Below are 20530 nucleotides of genomic sequence, written 5' to 3' on the forward strand. Positions count from 1 at the left end.
ATATTAAAATTAATATTTGTTACTGTAAAAAAATATGTTTTACTTTGTCTCTTAGCAGCAGTGCGCCAGCCACGTAAAGTCTTATTTTCGGCGTCGAATTAAATTTATAAAATTATAAACAACTAGCTGACCGGACAGACGTTATTCTGTTGATAATAAAAAGAAACTGTTTTATAGGAATTTGCCAATAATATTTCAAAACATCAAGCTCCCTGTTGTTATAATGAAATTGTTTCACAGCGGAACTGTGCGTCACTAAATTCTCTCATAGAAAATATGTCCATACAAAACAAATATTGAAAATAAAAGTGATGATGGGTCCCAAATCTAAATAAAAACTATCCTATCTCTCAAGTTGGACCAAACTGCACTGCATGAAGTAATCCCTATTAATATCCGTTCATTACTTTAGGAGTCCATCGCGGACAAGCAACGTGTCACGTAATTTATATATATTAAGATTTAGCTACAGCTCCGAGAGTCCAAATTTTTGTATTGGAAATTTCCAAAATTACTTAAACATTCATAGTTTTGAGTTTTTAACGAAGCACGAAACCATCTTTTATGTCCTTAATTTGTTTATAGCAATTGCAATTTTTTATCTGTTAATACACGCTTGAGATTCACTTTTCTAGACATAATTCTTATTAACACAGTTTTAAACTTATTACACACTAAATTCGTAAGCAAAATTTATGAACGCGAAAGTCAAACCCGCGACCTTTTGGGTTCCGTCCGAGCGCTCTTCCCCTGAGCCAACCATTTGAGTTACGTATCGTTCATAAGTCTTGATATGTCGCTTGCTTCAACTACAGCATCTACGTTACAGTTGGTAACCTGCTCAACCCCAATAATTGCAAATATGCAATTCCTTATAAGGAAATTGACTTGAGATGTCGCTCTTTCAAATTTAAACAATTTGTAATTTTTTAAAGTGTTTAATTGGAGCAAATTGTATGACTCCATATATCTTAGCTTTTCATACGCAAGTCTAAATTTATTAATTTTAAAACATCTATATATTTTGGAAAAAATAGAAAAGCCTGTATACGCGTACGATCCCGTTACAAAAGTTCCAGTTGCAAAACGCGTCATTTTCTAAAAGTACGAGGGCGGCACTGAAAATTTCGGGAATCAAGGAAGTGACACAACATTACTATTTAAAAATGTATTTATTGCTTTTCGAAGTATTCTCCGCGAAATTTGACACATTTTGGAACCAATCATTGAAGCAACCATTCCTTTCGGAAGTTGGGGTCTCCAAAATGGCTGTTTTGTAGGCGTCCACAGCTTCTTCAGGTGATGATAATCTCTGACCACGCAATTTATTCTTTATTTTAGGGAAAGTATAGAAATCATTAGGGCTTAGTTTGGGGCTGTACGGCCGATGGTCTAAAAATTCTATGTTTTCTTGCTCTAAAAACTCTTTTGTTCTGTGCGCGGTGTGAGAACTCGCATTGTCGTGATGGAGGATGATGCGGCGGTTGCAGTTCTCTTTACGGAGTTCAGAAACGACCTGTGGCAAACAAATGCTAGTATACCATTCTGCATTTATTTTTCTTTTCTGCACTATTTTTTCTTTTATTAATTTAACTCTGTTGGTGTAGACTTAATTTGGCAATTGTACAAACCTTAGTAGTTTTTATTGCTTTGAAACCGCAATGTAAAATTTGTTTTTTATTAATAAATATATATATATATATAAAATTAACTGTTCTTTGTCCCTCAAGAGGAATAGTCGCAACATGGCCGGTTTTGGAGACCAACGTGGCCACCATTTTTTGTAACACTCCTTGAACGAACAATTTTTGTTGGCTTTAACTCATTTTTGAACACCCAAACTCGTGACTGGTTTTTTGTTTCGGGTTCGTACGCGTATATCCAGGATTCGTCACCTGTTACGATGTTGTATACAGCATTTGAGGATCCTGCGTGGAATCTTTCGAGATTTCTAACGCACCAAGTAACGCGAGCCGCTTTTTGCTCTTCACAGAGCAAATGCGGTATCCATCGGGAAAACAACTTTTTTACACCTAATTGTTCATGCAAGATTATTTATATTTGACTCATGCCAATGTCTAAAGTTGCCTGAATTTCGCGGTATGTCACATGTCGATTTTCCTCAATCAGCTTACGCACAGCATCAACGTTTTCTTTGGTGACTGCAGTTTTTGCCGGGCATCATCACTGAGCTTGACACGTCCACGTTGAAATTCAACAAACCAGCGATAAATTGTGGTTTTGGATGGGGCTTCATCACCAAATGCAGAAATCATCCGGTCAACAAACTGTTTTTGTGTTAAACCACTTCGAAGTCATAATAAATCATCGCTCTAGAATTTTCTCGAGTCAATTCCATTTTCTCAACGACTAAACAAGTGTGACAAGACCTTGTGACAAGACCGAGAATCTTTATTTAAAGAAATAAATTATATTCGATTTTTAAAACCAAAGAGTTTTCAATTAAAAAGATTTTAATATGATAATATGGAATAATGGAAATATTCCATTCCCGATACTTTTAATGGACCCTATGTATATTGAAATAAACATATTATTTAATTCTATGATCTATTTTTACTATTTTCCACAACTTTACTGAAAAACATCGTGTGATAATCGGGTGTGTAGCTTACTGCATCTTCCTCTCCTCCTCGCGTTGTATTCCTCATTGCTAAGGGTCGTGATTTCTCTGAGGATTCAACTTCTTGACAATACTTCGCCACCTGTGTCTGTCTTTGGCTACGTGCAGTGCACCATGAAGTCCGATATCCAGAGATGTGCGGATTTGGTCAGACCATTTTATAGGGCTGCGACTTGTGGGGCGTCGTCCTTCTACCTTCCCAGTAACCCTCAGTTGTTCGAGGATGTGGCCATCATTTATGGCGATATGTCCAAATAACTCTAAGATTCTACGGAGGCAGATGGATGAGAGAGTCTGGTTTTTATACATAGAGTGTGAAGGATGCCCAACAAGCCCGAGCCCAATCGTATCACAATGTACTGTAAAGGTGTCCCAAGCTGTAAATAACTGGTAACAGTAACAATCAAATCAAATCAAACTACTTTATTCATATAGGTTACGTTTTGAAAGGAAATGAAAAAAAAAATACTTATGAATATCAATAGTTGTCTTTTCTAGTATATATATATATATATACGCATATATATATATATATATGTATATATATGCGTTCAAATTAGTTGCTCGACATTGGTGATGGAAATATTTTGGAGGAGGGAGGTAAAATAAACATTCCCAGTAATCTTGGTGATGTGAGAGATGTGACTAGCTTAACGGACAGAATCTACCCCAATATTGTTCAATCTGCAGAAAATTGGCTGACCCATGCAGCGTAATTTTGACGCAAAGAGCTAATCTTTTTCAAGAAACGACTCAGCCAACAGTATTAATAATTTTTTGCTAGAAAGGCTTCCCGCTGTTCAAATAAAATATGAATATTCATACACTGTATTGGAGGCCGACGATGCTGTGCATTATCCTGTATAGTTTCTTCACACTCTTGAGCCACCACCTCACATCCTATAACTCAAATTTGGTGCTCCAATTATTTTAATGCGTAATATTAACCCTCCAAATCTTTGCAATGGAAATGGAAAATGAAATTACTTTGAATGGAAATAGAACTTGTATAAACATGTGATTGAAGGTCCCACTTTCATTGGCGTCAACCAAGGGAATATAGTCTTTATCCTTAGGATTCCCTTGATACCATCGGATTACCATTTGAATTTAAACTTCTGCAATTTCCGGTTAAAATGTGCTACGCGATGACAATTAATAAAGCATAGGGCCAAACTTTGAAAGTAACCGGTATATATCACAGAAATGGTTGTTTCTTACATGGCCAGTTGTATATGGCGTGCTCCAGAGTCAGTTCACCAGATAGTTTAGTTATTCTTCAACCCAAAAGAAGAACTACAAATGTTGTTTACAGAGAAGTTTTAAAAAAATAGGACTGTCCATTCTTTTCTTCCATACCATCGGATTACCAATTGCGATTTAAACATACCAACATTTTCTGTATAAGATATTATGCTACTCAAAAATCTTATTATAATAATAAAGCCAGAATCAAACTTTGAAAACAGCCGGTGTTCATCTCAGAAATTGTTTCTTTCACGACCAGTTGTACCTACGTGGAGGTTTTTAACAACAGTATGTAAATTGAAATTTTGTTAACGCGGAAGTTTTAAAATAGAACCGTCAGCTCTTTATTACTAAAAAAGATTATAATGTAAATTCCGACCTCTGTAGGTATGAACTATGAAGTGCGGTTTTTACAAGCAGTAGGACTTTTGTCGATAGGTTTGCCCTTCCAGCAGGAAAATACACTCATAGGAAATCAGAAATTATACGCGTCCGAAGTCGCGGGCAACTGCTAGTTCAATATCAATCTGTAATAATAAAAAATATCGTTGGCAGATATGCGTCGGAGCCGACCGGTTGGACTACGGCCGCTCAAGTGCGAGGACATTTACTCGCATATAATAAACAATGTTAATATGTTTCTAAAAAGGGAATAAACAATCACATACTGAATATTCGATGTGTTAATTGGTACTCATTTATGAAGAGTTATTATCTTAATGTCTTGGCCATGTGATACAAGCACCAAGGACAAAGTTATATGTTTTTACATTACACATGTGCAGCAATATTCATAATATGTAATGCCCATTTTTCTTTCATTTGTCACCAACCTCAAGAATCTGTACAAAATAGTTTTTTTTATTGAAAAGTTGAACAAACGAGAGTACTAGTCACCTAATGGGAAGTGATCATCAAATCAAATCAAATCAAAATCACTATTCATCTAGATTCTAGGTCGAGGAAATGATTAATAGTTTTTCACCACTTCGGAAAAGGTGAGCAATGAGAAAAAGTGGCAAGCGCAACTCTTTTATATCAATATTTACAGTTTCATCGTTTTACAAATTAATTTAGTTACAATATTATGTAAAGTGATGCAACATAAATACTGAAACATCAAAAATCAATAAATAAAAACAAACACAAGAGTTATTGAGTACAGTAGATGCATCAATCCATCATCCACACACAGAAATGTACAGTCACACCAAATGACGTCGCTACAAGCAACTTTCTAGCAACACCAGAGGAATCACAGGAGCGTTGCTGGTCTTTTAGCTAGGTGTTCGCGCTACTTTTGAAGGCACCCATATCGTATTGTCCTGGGAATATCATGCAAAGAAGTTCAAACGGGCTCATTTCCGCAACTCAACGATTGTGCTATTCTGCTGTGCCTATTTTGCCAATGGAATGGGATAGGATGGAATTATGTGAATGGGAATTCCTTTCCTTGCTCCATTCCTTCCTATAGACTTCCAGGTTGAGTATGGGGTGTCAAGATGTTGAGCCCTGGGCAATGCAGAAGGAGCTTGATATGGCGATTTGCCACATTGACGATGAGTGTTAGCAGCGGATTCTTGGTGCTGATGAAATGATAGATAGGTTTGCTGTATATAAAGTAATTTATATGTCATCGCGGACCCGTTCGCACAGTACCAAAATTTGGCTGAGCTTCTAAGTTTCCCTATTCTTTGGATGCCTAAATACAGGGAAACAATAGTTAAAATGGCCTCAAAATAGCTCGCTCACCGGGATAAAGCAATCAATATCTGATGTCGTAATTAATAGTTTCTATAAACTCCAACCTTGCGACGTTAGGAAATGTCTTTAAAGCAGCGGCACTTTCGCTTTACAAATATTTCGCTTTGCTTAATAACTGCCTCTCACCTTCGAATAACTGTCTTTTGTTCTTTCTCTAGTCTTAATTTTGTGATCAGCTTAAATTGATTGAAAAAAACCACTTACTACGAAACAGCGCGAATTATGAAGTTCACTTAAGCTTAGAAGATTTGTATAGGATGGTTCTTATGTAGATTGCTTTTAGACGATTTTGCGTATTTGATATTGATTTGCCCTTTTAACTGGCTTACCAAGGAAGAACAGCGTTTCAATCTGATTTCAATTTATGTCTTTAAAATCATATCACAGTTCTACTTTGGTAAACGTTGAACCCAATAACAAAACAGGGCTAATATCTTATAAGAATATTAAAATATAAACTTGAGTATCATTAACATTAAATTAACCTTGTTTCTTATCATATTTTATTTATATATAATATTTAAGCGATATCCGCTGTAGAGACTTGAAATTTAGTAGGAATATTCCTTTCGACGAGAAGGAGGTCAGCTAAGAACAACGTTCCATCCGCAAGAATTTTCTTTTATAAGGAACAGAAAAACGTCTGTTGGGTCAGCTATATATAGCGTCCTGATGGGATAACTTTTTTTGCTTTGGCACGGTGAAGGGCGCACGCGTAAGGCTTCTCATGTGCAAGCTACTTCAGTTGGTGCTGGTGCTGCTGTTTCGACTGCTGAAGACAGCAAACGTCGTACATATGTGCCATCTTACTGCCAGTCTTACATCTTTGTGCCATTTAAAGAATGTACGAATGTACTATCTACGCGCTTTAATAGACTATTATATTTCATAGGGTCATCCTAGCTATCTAACGCGGAAATGCTGCCAGTATTCTTGGTATGTGTACCAAGTATCATCATAGTATCAACAAAATATAGTTTTTATATCATGTAATCATATTAAATATTGTAAATATCCTTATAAGCATTATTTTGTTTTGAACAAATGTTAATATTAACATTTATTAAGTATTATATTTCAATACGGAAGCGTATCAGTTCGTTCTCTGGCAAGTTCAGGGTCTTGTCGGGTGTCGGCCGTACCGGTCAAAGTCGAGTTCGATGCTCCCACCGCCCCGCTAGAACAATCATCTCATAATTTATACCAGCCTGGTATATTCTGCTATAATTATAAAACCTTCAAGACTCTTTTGGGAATACTTTTAATTAAGTATTTAACGCGGAAAAATGTGAACAAAATACGAAACAATAAAAATCTTTACATTATTCTGTAAACAACAATGCTGATGCATTGTATATTTTTATATTTATTATACAAAAAAAAAAGAAATAAACATAATGTACATAAATAAAAAAATGGCTTTAGTCGCCATAATAACCAGTCTTTTATTTTTAAATCACAAGGCTCTGTTTATTAAATATATAAAGTAATTGTAATTTCAATATATAAAGTGTTAATAACAGATAAAATTTCTGTACAAAAGTAGGAAGAGGAAGAATTATTTGCTTTGGTTAGGTTTTAATGTGGACTCAACAATCTCGTTGGCCCTGTTCAAGTATTTTTTGTATTACTAATTATTTATTACCTAGTTTATAATTAAATTTAAATAAATAATACCCAGTAAATTTGAAATACCATTTATTTGCAGTACTTTTCCATTTAGTCTTGTTGGAATCAGCTATTATAGGAAAATATTTACAGTTAAATATGGAAACAAATTTTTTTTTTATAATTTTACTTCACTGTCAGTATAAATCATCATCTAGCCTTTAAGTATATTTATAAATTATAGCTAATACACAAAATACTGAATAGTTTGATTTTACTACAATTAAAAGAATTCAAAAAGAATTCAAAGGAATCAATTTTGAGAAAATAAATGCCTTTTTATGCCTTTTATTATCAATATCTAAATTCAACGTGAACGTTAAAAAAAACGTTATTAGCACGAATTTAAATAGTGTTTAAATTTTGTAAGTAACAATGATTTTTGTTTTTATTATAATATAGTTGTTTTGCAGTAAGGAAGAGGGAAAATGACGCAATAAGGTAATCCAGTTTTATTCAAAGACTACCAAGTTACATATAACTTTCGAGAACATATATCATTCTAGAAAATTGTTTTTAAAGCGAAAATCATTAAGTATAACATATTAACATGTAATAACATTCTCAGACTATGACTCCAAACACTATCCTATTTTGAATTAAAATATTTATTTGAATTTTTGTGTTGCTTAACGAGTAGCCAAACGAAACCAATACTTCATTTCTTTAACAATACTCTTCAAATAAGGATGATTTAAGCATTTATTTATAACATAACAACAATATTGATAATACTAAATATAAACGTGTAGTAAGAACTATCATTTCGTGGAGGCAGAGACCTGACAGCACCAATGTGTGACCAATTATGAATTTTCAATGTGAGCCTTAGCTATTTTCATGTTCAAAATACTAAAGCTAATTCCAAGCGTGGCTGACTGTTTACGATCTGTTAATCAAAATCTGTTACAGTAACAATGGATTTGCTTGCCTTTACTTTGCTGTATCTCCGCTAAAGATGCTCCTTAGCCTTTCTAGAAACTTCTAGCACAGACTAGGTAAAAGTTTCTCATAGTTAGGCTGTTTCGCTGACGGAATTTTGCTAACTCTTATTAGCTTCCAGTAGCTCAATTGAGACGCGTAGATAATTAATTTATAGCAATATCATTATTTAATTGAATACCTGATTTTATTCTATGCATTTTGTGAACATTATTGCGTCCATATAAACTATTCAAGGCCCATTTGACAATAAAATACAACACGTTTGCCATCATTCTAAGAACGTTAAACTTAATTGAAAATAGACTTATTCGGATATCCTGTTCCGGTATTTTGAATGAATATAAATGATTCTATTCCAAAGCACCAAATACGTATCCAACTATAAAACTGACATCATCTGTAGAAGTTAGTAAATCTTTACACAATGTGTCTCATTCACTGCTATTCAAAATATGCTTGTGAGTCTTCAGATCCCAATGGTACACATTTGCTTGCTTCTAGCTTGCTTCTCTAGAATATACTTTCTGTGAAAACATTCAGCCTGCTTGGTCTTCAAGTTGTGCTAAAGTGCTCCAAATACTTATAAACTGTTGGGAATATCCTTTGATTTACATATTGACTGTACGCTACATCAAAATGGTTCCACAGTGGATCAGCCACTTCTTCTACCTCTAGCACATTTGGCAATTCATCTACCAACCAGTATACATCCTTAGTATCCACCAAATGATCATTTCGACCATATAAGATAACCATAGGTGGGGTAACAGAACTTAAATTATATTTCGGTGGTTCCTTACAACCATATTTTTTCATATTCCTCGCTGCACCATAGTCAAATTTTTGGAATTGATCCGTCTGCATGCTCTGTCCATATCTGGCCATGGTGTGAAGCGAAGTTCCTGCAGGAAAATGGCTAAACATCATACCCAGAGTCCGGTTGGTGATCGATCCCGGATGGTAGGAGTCAAAAAACCCAGAAATGAAATTACCGCACAGTGGTTCAGAAAGAAATCTCACTTGGCAGATGAATTTTGCTATCTCTTGCAGAGGTGATGTTTTGAAAAATATTTCCCTAAAACCACTTTGTGATAAGGGATCCTCTAAAGCTGATATACTTGTAGCTAATAATCTGTAAGCCATTGATTTGGTGTGAGTTTGTCTGGCCGCCGGTGCTAATCCAATTACTACATTCACTTTGTTGCAATATCCTGGACGTTCGGAACACATTACAAAAAATGTGCCGGCACCTTGAGAGTATCCAATATAGTTTAATTTACCAAATCCTGTATTTCTTAACACGTAATCAATAGTCGCTGGAATATCGTAGAATCCAATTTCATCGATGGAGAAATCCCAAAAAGATGGATCTTTATCAGGGTTAAGAGTCAGGTGTCTTCTGGCGTAATAGTTGCCCCGTTGGTTTCCAACCCATAAATCGTAGCAGGAATCAGCCAATAGATATGCCAGGCCTGCCTCGGGACCAGCGTCTAACCAAGCATCAGAACTCAGTAGTAATCCGTGCATAAGAACCACAGGAGGCCCTTTCATTCTGCCGTCACAATCCCCGCTGTTAATCCTAAATACGTTCAAGATGTATCCGTCCTCTGTCACAACTGTATGCTCCTCTGAATGGTATCCATATCTGTTTGCTAATTCCGTAAAATTATAGAGCGACTCGTTTGGATATTCCAAAACATTTTTTGATTTAAAATCGATGGGCAACACTCTCATACGAATCACATTGGCTACTACAAGAGCTGCAGTGGCAGCGAGAATGTTGAATGTGACACTTCCTTTAGACGCCATGATAACAACTGAGTTTCAACTCGTGCACACTATCAATATAATATATAAAACTCAGACTCAATCAATAACATAGACAGAGCGACCGGAAGACAAACACTGACCTATGTATAAATATATTTTAGATTTTACGGCTTACATTAATGTAGTTTAATTTTTAATATTTTGTTTTGTTGATTAATTATTGTTAGGTTAGTTTTTTAATTACAGGTTTTTTTTCTTTGACTTGCAATATTTGCGTGTTCGTTTGGTTAAATATTGCAACTTGTAATCTTACAAATATTTTATCCTCAACCAATAGGGTTGAAGTTTTACAGGTTGGCTTAGTTAGGTGAGTAAGGATCCAGAAATCCAGGTCTGATAGACATCTTGGAAAAGTTTCTCATAAAGGCGGTTTTCATCGGTAAATAGCACATATTAAAAGCGTCGATCATAAAATACGTAGAACCGTTCTCTCACGACGGACGAAAGGCCCTACGGGCTTTGAACCTCGCACGCCATGTACCAATGTGTTTTCGGTTCTCGAATGCTAAAGTACATTTATTCGATGCTCTATATTGTCGGCAACTTTTTGTGATTCCTCTGTTACAAGAGATAACCTGCGGGAATCACTACCTATCATCAGGTGACACGTAGGTAAACTCGTCTATACTCAGAGGAGGACGGAAGAATCCGTAGAAAAAAAGTACGTATTTAAATAAAAAAAGTAAATTTGTATAATCATCTTATTATGGAAGTATATTATTTTTATAGTTATATAACACTAAGTTTTATCTTCATTTATATTAAATTAAATATAATATTAGAAACATGTAATGTGGCGCAAATATAGAGAAGAAGATAGTGGAATTTAAGGATTACTTTGTGATTTCAAAATATATTAAAATAAATAAAACGTAATTATTAAACGTATTAAAATAAAACGTAATTATAATACATTTTTATGTCCTCCAATAACTATCTGAAAGACAATAATTTTTATAGTGCTTATAATAAAAAATATAATGTCACGATTCTTGCTCGCGCGCTCCCTCTATTGTTTCCTGCGTCTAAGAAGTGGACATATTATTGTTGCCGGCGTTTAATTACCATACTTAGATTGTAATATTGAAACAACCATGTGGCGATTGCCAAGGTCAAGTTCGGGTGGATTGTAAACACGGATATGTAATAATAACGATAAATAAGTGTATCGAGGTGAAAGTTCTTAATTTTCTGAGTCCATGAGTCAGCAACGAAATGCCCCAGTGCTTCCGCGGGGCATATAAAGAATAGGGAAGTCCCAGGCCCAAGGATGTCGTAAGAGGCAACTAAGGGGTAAATCCCCTTAGGCGCCTCTTACTCGACTCCAGTAGGCGCCTTCCTTTGGACAGGATGCCGGCTAGGTTATGGGAACCACAACGGCGCCTTTTTCTGCTGTGAAACATTATTATTGAAGCATTATTGTGTTTCGTACTGAAGGGCGCCGTAACTAGTGAAATTAATGGGCAAATGATCTTAACATCTTATGTCTCAAGGTGCCCAGCGCAATTGTAGTGCCGCTAAGGAGTATTGGGTTTTTCAAGAATACTGAACGGTACTGCATTGTAATCTGCAGAGCGTATCAATAACCATCAGCTGAGCGTCCTGCTCGTCTTACCTCATATTGTCATAAAAAAGAATAAAAATCATTTATATAGCTGAAAAAATTACACCAATGAATGACAAAGTATTACATTTTACCATTTATGTCACCTTGGAGAAAGTAGAGCTTTATTGCGGCATCCCTTAAAAATTATATTTGGTATAGCTATATATTTGGTATATCTATGCACAGTTATGGAACAAAAATACTCAACGTTTCAAGTTACTTAAAATAGAAACAATATGTAGTATATAAATTTGTATGAATCATAAAAACGTTCACGATATTTTTTTAGCATAGCCGATAGATCAATTCACAAACAATGTAAGCAAATAAATGCAAAATTTTACGAGTATGATAAATAATAACCATTAATTTAACAATAAATAAAAGCATCCCGTAGGGCTAACATGCGTTACTCGAGATATCTAGACGGATATACTAGAGAGAAGCGTTGTCTACCTCGGCTCATTTCTTGTTTACATGCACACTACAGGTGACAAAATTCTCGTCGAAGACTTGGCCTTGTCGAGTTACTTTTATCTCTATTATTGACGTTACGAGACGACATGAGTATGCAACCATGTTAGCTTCAATAGACAAGTAGAGAAATACAAGAAAATGGGTGCAGAATGAAAGGCCCAGCTGGATCATCCAGCCACCACAAATAGGGCCATTTAACAAGCAGTCAAGTCAATGCTTCCCTCAAGCATACTTTAGAGAAGTGAACGACCCGCCCCACGATGCAACAAGCAATAATTCGTCACTTAAGTGTGAGCATGACGGAGCCTGCATTATGCCTGCCTCTCTGTCATTAATTCAAGAAGTATTTTCAAATTCAAACACAAATATTTTTATTGAAAATAGGATTCAAAATTTGAACGTTAAAAACTACAACCCATTCAATATATACTGCCTCAGACCTGAGAAGAACGGGCGCAAGAAACTCAGCGAGCTTTTTTTAAATATAAAAATATTGATTACAAGTAATATCGTACATTTATAAATAAAGAGCCTGAGGGTGTTCGATTCATTCCCAGTCTGTGGTATCATTAAGAAAATCGTTTATGCTATAGTAACCTTTCCCACACAAACTTTTTTTAACAATTCTTTTAAATTTCGTAACACATTTGTTTTGTACATTTTCTGGGGTCATATTGTAAAAGCATATACATCGCCCAATAAAAGACTTACTAAATCGACTTAACCGACTAGAAGCCATAACAAGTTAAATTCTGGGAATAAATAAGAGACAAAAAAAGTGACAGGCAACGTATTGACATATACATATTATGACACTGAGGTGACAGGCCAAGCAGCAGCTGAAGCATACGCTCAATATTTTAGATCGGTGTTTCAGGATTAAATACCGTTACCGAATCCGCAAAAAGCTACTCAAGTGTCCAATATGTGTGGTGTCCGTTCAGGTTCTTCTGTTGTTGTCAATGTGATTCAAGATTGAACTAGCTACAAAACGCTTGAAGGCGCGATCTTCTGCTGGTCCGGATGGTATACCCGTGTTCTTTGCCAAGGATTGTATGTCTGTTTTCAGTCACCCGCTCTTGTACCTCTACAATCTATCATTAAAACAATCCAAATATCCAGATTGCTGGAAGGTATCTCGAGTGACGCCAGTGCCAAAGAGATGAATGATATATAAATGAATACCAACAGAAGATGTAGCGTCATATAGACCGATAGCTGTGTTATCAGTTTTCGCAATTTTTTTTGAAATTATTATTTATAATAATTATCAGCCAGGTTGGAAGGGAACTTAGCAATGCTCAGCATGGGTTTCGGAAAGCTCGGTCATCGAGTACAAATCTTACCGCACTAGTAGACTATGTTTATGCGGAAATGGATGCGGGTTAACAAGTAGATGATTGCCTATTTTGATTTTCAAAAAGCCTTCGATCTTGTTGACAATGACATCTTACTACGTAAACTAGCTTTAATGGGGTTTACTGACAACCTACTCAGATTATTTGCATCATATCTTTGCAATAGGTGGCAATTTGTAAAGGTAAATGGATACGAATCTCAATACTTTTACACGAGGTCTGGCGTAAGTCAGGGAAGTACCCTTGGACCAACGTTACTTTTAATTATCATAAATGACCTTCACGAAACGGTCCAAACCTCCAGGTGCTTATTGTTTGCTGACGACCTCACACTATTTGAGAGTAATGCACATAGCAGTGATACCCAAGCTCTACAAGCGGATATCGATGCCGTATGTCTGTGGAGTCAGGCTAATCGCCTCCCGTTCAACTCCGAAAAATGTAAGGTTTTAACTTTTTCAAGGAGACTGCCTTCGGATATTACTCATATTTATACCCTTCCTTATTTGTCTATGGGATGGTAGAGCTTGAGAGGCTTTCTTTCAGGAGAATGATGCTGTTAGTGGTGCATTATCTCTCCATAATACATAATAAATTAGAGTGTCCGCTCGAGTTGGTTTATTGGTACCAAATCGTATCTCCCGTGATACGATTTGGGAGCGATGGCTCCGCGGCGTTGGCAGCGTCTACTGGAGCGGCCTGTCACGCGCACCCGACATGCGGAGAACGCTCCTACTATTCGAGCACTACGGCTGATCGGCGACTTGCTCACTCAGTGTGACATTGATTTATTTGCGGACAAACTTCAAACGATTGTTAATCACATGCATATTATGTTAGATACTACTTGAATTATTTATTAATTTTAATTACTTTTTTGTTTTATTTCATTGTTGACTTTAAACTTTGGACTTATTTTGTATGATTATTTGGCGCTATGGACATTATTTGATTTTATATAACTTGACATTTTTATATTATTTTATAATTATTGTTTTACCTTTAATTTAATATCTAATTTTGTTATATTAATTGTATTTTTGGGACTAGCTTGTAAACGCTTTGGGTAAAACTGTAAGTTTACAGGTTTATATAATAAATAAATAAACAAGTTAATGTTTGTTCCTTGTGTTAACATTATGATTGTCACAGTTTCTAGGAAATTCCTAAATGTGCTATGGACATATAGAACATTATCAAGAATATTATATTGAGAAGCAACAGTCACAATGTTTATTTATAATTTATGTTAGATTTTTCTCTTAATGATTCTTTAGGACCTAGGTTACAAATAGCGCATATAAGACAAGGATAGTATTAGTATCGGCTGCACTGCCCCATAACAATATACCATAGGACATATAACTATGGAAATAACTATAGTATAACAATAGTACAGTAACTATTAAAAGAAATAGCTAGACAAACAAGCATATTATTTGATAGTAAGTGATATAACACCTGAGAAGCTACATGACAGTGGGCCACGTTAAGTGGGCGTTTTAAAAGCGTACCTTTGAAAAACCACAGTTTTTTTTTCAATTTCTTATTATATGGTCTGATCACAGGTTGGTATCTTGATATATCATTATTGAAAAGGCAAAAAATGCATAAAAGGCATTAATTTTCTCAAAATTGATTCCTTTACAATTCTTTTTGATGCAATTTCCGCTTCGGAAAAAAAATGGCGCTCTGAGAGAGAAGAAGCGGCGCAAACTCTCCCAGCATTCTTTTTTTGCGCTCTTTTCAATAAATATATATTGTACAGTCATTTCTATGGCTATAAAATAATCACAATCTAGTCCCAGGCTATCCGATCTTTTAGATATTCAGCAGTGGAGTAATAGGATTTACGACCATTTTTTTATAAAACATTTAAATTTATTTATAGATAATGCCTGAACAGTGGCTGGCACTTTATTATAGAAGTGTATACATTTGAATGTATTGAATGTATTATTTAAAAAATTATGATCATCATCAGCCGGAAGACGTCCACTGCTGGGCAAAGGCCTCCCCCAAAGATCTCCACGGTGATCGATCATTCATAAATTACAAGAGTTCAAAAACCTATAAAAATAAATTTTCACAGTAGAAAACACCAGCAAGGTCCTTTACCCGATTTTATTAGTTTAAATCAAGTTTGGTAGAATTGTACTGGATTTTACTATAACTTTACAACAAAAATATTTCCACTCAATTATTGATTAATGAACAATTATGAGCACTTGTTATTTATTTTACCCAACACAGACCATAGAGAGTAGAGAAAGTAGAATCTATTGAGACTATTTAAAAAAAAAATCACATTTATTGTTTTCAAAGAACAAAATACAGAATAACATGCACGCTACAGATTACAAATTAAAATGAAAACAAAAGGTAGCGGCTCAGCTTCTGCTGCTCGGCGTACATTACTCCAAGCCAAGGTTTTCAGCCGCCCCCCTCCCTGAGGTGTTATTAGGGAACTATTAGAGTCCCCGTCCTCTGCTTGCTTTGGTCTGCTTCATGTTAACAAAATTATGTATTTGTTGGAAACTCAGCCATAAAATAGTAAAATTGAGCTCATATTAGTACGGTACCACTGTAATTATGATAAAGTCCTTTTAAGGAGCAGATGTTAGACTCCTTTCATTGCCACTACAATGTAAAATGAACTTTATTCTGTAGTGTTTCCGGGTCAATATTTAATGAGTTCCATTAAAAAAACGCCTACTCCACAAAAGCTACTAAGTCTCTTGTTATTCTACCTGAGAAAGATCAGATCAGGTGACTTGCTTTTTAAAGCAATTATACAATTATTAGGAGCTCCGGAGGAGAACCAAAGTTACCGACATAGTCCAAGTGATTGCGAAACTGAAGTGGCAGTGGGAAGGGCACATAGTTTGACAGACAGATGGCCGTTGGAGCAGTTAAGTTCTCGAATGGTGGCCACGTACCGAAAGACGCAGTGTTGGTAGGCCCTCCACAAGATGGACCGACGATCTGGTCATGATCGCCGGAATATGTTGGACGAGGGCAGCGCAGGACCGATCGTCGTGGAAGTCTCTCTCGACCTCTGTCCAGCAGTGGACGTCTTCCGGCTGATGATGATGATGATGATACAATTATTTATAACAATATGGGGTTCACTGTTAAAAAGTAGCTTCCACAAAAACCTCCGCCAACTGATTCGAGCAGTGGATCTTTACCGCGGGATACTAAGATCTGAGGTCATCGATTCTTCGCCGTCGGCAAAATATCTAGATACTTCGACGCCTTGCCGGTTGCCTTTGAGTGATATAGCTGAACTACTGACACCACTCAAAGCCGAGAAGAAAATGATATCTAGCCTCATGTTGGAAAAACATATTCACTTTAGATAAAAGACTGTTGGACTAAGGCATCCCCCAAAGATAAATCAAAACAAATCAAAAATATTTTTATTTCAAAAACAAATCATATTACATTTGAAACATGTAATTTTTTTCATACAGCTCATTCGGAAGGCAATTTTCCTCAGAGAAGAATGAGCAAGAAACTCTAAGGTTGCTCTTTTCAAAATAGATTAGGTATAAGTTCTTATTTTTCATGCAATTTACAAATCATCAAAGTGACGCAACAAAAATACTCAAACGCCAGAAACAGAAAAGCTTACACGAGTAAGTAAAAAAAAAGTAAATTAATAATTATAAACACAAGAGTTATTGAACACAGTATTGATGCATCAATCCACACATTCCGTAAATAAATAAAGGCATTATGCGAGCATTTTATTAAAGAAAATATATTATTTATTATATATATATATATATACTCATATTATTAAAGGAAATAAAACTAAATGGAAATAAAAAAAAAACATGAAGCAGACCTCCCGGTAACAAGATCCAGCCACCACAAGCAGCGCCCGTTCACGAGCATGACGCATGGACCAGCCATCGCCTTCCTTTTGTTTACACTAACATACATTTCTAAATCATTAGTTACAATAACATAAATTTAACAAAAGGTTAGTAGCAGTATTATTTATTATTATATTATATTATTTAAAAAGAAATATAAATTATTTAATTGAAAATATTCGTCAAATGAATTTAAGCAGTTTGTAATAAGGTATATGTTCAATTTAGACGGGAAATTCCTATTTGACGATACCTATCTTACTATGTTTGGGATGTGCTTATAGATTTTTATGGACATACAAAAATAGCACCACACAGGTGTCTGAAGAAAATTCAAGAAGTCAAGGAAAGTCAAGAATCGATTAACATAATAATATGTTTAGATATTTATTAAAATAACTTGATATTGTCTTACAATTAGACAAGGAAGAAAGGTGCTTTAAAATGGATGGTATGGAATTAAATTTAAGTATTTTTGTTTGAAAGTTGAACAAGTCTATAACTATTCATGAAAGTGGGAGGTGAGAGGCTCCTTTGCACAGGATACTGGCTAGATTATGGGCGCCTATTTCTGCCGTGAAGCAATAATGTGTAAACATGATGGTGTTTCGGTCTGAAGGGCGCCGTAGCTATTGAAATTACTGGGCAAATAAGCCTTAACATCTTATGTCTCAAGGTGACGAGCGCAGTTGAAGTGTCGCTCAGATTTTTTTGGGTTTTTCTATCCTGAATCCTGAGTGGCACTGAATTGTAATATGCAAGGCGTATCAATATACATCAGCTGAACGTCTTGCTCGTCTCATATTGATAAAAAAATAGAAGAGTTTAACTTAAATAGGATATCATGATTCATTATTACATAGTCACCTTCTTAGTCTCTGCGACGAAATTGATACTCCTATTTTAATTATCTGACTGCTTTATTTCACTAACAGAATTGCTGTTAACTTTTAAAAGGAAGTTACAAAGCATAATATACAATATAATTATATTATTTATACGCTGCCTCAAATCTGTATTATTTTTTGTCATGTATTTAAAGAACTTCTAATGAATACTAGCCTAAGTTTTTCACTCATAATCCAAGAACAACTTAGCTTTCGGATATTGTTATTTTTTAATCATAATATTAATTGTATTTAACACTATTTTCTCTTCAAGACTGCTTACGATAATGTTAATATGGTTGGCCGCTTTGACCACATTCTTTTTTTATTTATTTTCAAGTGCTGACCCGGCAAACGTTGTTTGCCATCTAAATTAAGTACCGCGAGCCCACTCACTGCATGAATCTTAGAATATTAACGGTATAATTAATATTTAATATTGTAAGATATGAATGTATGAATTGTCATATATAATGCAATGTCATTGACTGGCTTATTTGTGTTGCGAATATATTAGGTATTACTACGTCAAAAAAATATAGGTTCCAGATAAGTCATTACCAACATATTTCATATTCTAAAACCTCTGAAACACGCTGCATCCTATATGGTATAAGTACGCGGGTAACACTGAAAATGTTTAGAACTGGCTAGTTAGAAACATTGCTAATGAAAACTTTTTTTGAATTTCAATTTAAAAACTCTTTGGTAACCTGATGTAGTATATTGCGTTCATTTGTCATTTGTTTTTGTGAATTGGCGGCAAATATTAAGCTCTTGTTACACGTGAAAATGAACCTAACGCGAGAAAATTTTCGGCCAATAATTTATTATGACTTTCGTTGTGGGCTTACTCAACAACATAGCTATGATAGGCTGTGATTAGCATTTCTTAATGAAGTCCCAAAATTGGTTTAACGAGATTAAGCGTGGACGTAGCAATCTCAATGATCATCATTCACCACGTCGCGTGAGGGACGTCCTTTAACAGCGACTACTGAAGATAGCATCAGTGCTGTGCGACGCATGATAGAGGAAGATAAGAGACTGACCTATCAGCAGATATGGGCAAGCCTAGGCATTGGTATGAGCCAAGTTCGAAAAATATTTCACGAACATTTAGGCGTCAGGAAGCTTTGTACCAGATGGATTCCCCAAACTTTAACCTACGACCAGAAACACCTTTGCATGGATTGGTGTCGCCAAATAAGTCCAACGGCGGTGACTGTAATAAAAATTCAAAAAAAGTTTTCATTAGCAATGTTTCTAACTGGCGAGTTCTTAACATTTTCAGTGTTACCCACATATGTGTATTATTTTCAAAGTATCCCCTACAAATAAAAAATAAAAGCTGCCCAAAGTAACTATTCCATGCGGACAAAGTCGAGAATAAAAGCTAGTAGTTAATATATCTTTCGTGATCTAATACGTTGCGTAAATAACTCCTTTGTACAGATGTAACTTCTGTTTTGAAATATAGAAAAGTGCTATTGGAAAATATGATACATTGGCTTAAGTAAACGCGTAATCCGGCACTGCCTGTAGAAAATTTTATCGAGACCTTTGGCCTTGGTCTCATCTCATCTCAATCTCATAAGATTAAAGTGTTAAGAAGTTAATACTCTTCATATTTGCTTTTTGGGTTATTTTTTTTAGTTAATTATTTATACATAAGTATTAAAAAGAATCTGTTCATAATATTTGGAGATTTTGTTTGCTACAACTAATAATAAAAATTGGGTGTGAGACATATTTATCGTCACAGGTATAATAAGTAACAGTCTAAAAGATCACCGGTTGTTACTGTGATAATATATAAAAAAATCACATTGATCGAGTTCTTCTTCTTCGTCGGATTACTCTTGACAGAGCAGTCGTGGTCACGTCGAACGACGAACGATTCTACGCCAGTTATCCCTGGCTGTTGCTTCTCTGGCACATGTGTTGAGGAGAGTATTGGTTAGGGCTTTGATCTGGTCTGTCCAGCGCATAGGGGAGCGTCCTCTTGACCTACTGCCGTTGACCCTTCCCTGAACAACAAGTCTCTCTATGGCATGCTCTCCACGTCGCGTGATATGTCCGAAGTATCTGAGGATACGTTGACATACATTGATTCAGTATCGACTGTTAATTGAGTAACAGCTGTTGTTGGTTACTGATAGGAGTATTTAGTGACAACTAGTATTTTGTCACAGCTGAGCAATAACTATTTTATATAA

General features: G+C 35.4%; 2 protein-coding genes across 2 annotated transcripts in view; both read right to left on the minus strand.

Annotated features, from left to right (window-relative positions):
* Positions 1-20530, minus strand: part of LOC126969794 (uncharacterized) — a 251226-nt gene that overhangs the window by 89253 nt on the left and 141443 nt on the right. The window lies entirely within an intron of this gene.
* Positions 7471-10078, minus strand: LOC126969799 (lipase 1-like). Its single transcript, XM_050815366.1, has one exon. The coding sequence runs from the start codon at positions 10076-10078 to the stop codon at positions 8822-8824; it is 1257 nt and encodes a 418-aa protein (XP_050671323.1). The 3' UTR covers positions 7471-8821.

This window comes from Leptidea sinapis, chromosome 19 (assembly GCF_905404315.1).
Source record: "Leptidea sinapis chromosome 19, ilLepSina1.1, whole genome shotgun sequence".
NCBI classification, from domain to species: domain Eukaryota; kingdom Metazoa; phylum Arthropoda; class Insecta; order Lepidoptera; family Pieridae; genus Leptidea; species Leptidea sinapis.

Excerpts from the sequence above, each read along its gene's own strand:
- LOC126969799 (XM_050815366.1), bottom strand. The coding sequence starts at position 10,078 with ATGGCGTCTAAAGGAAGTGTCACATTCAACATTCTCGCTGCCACTGCA.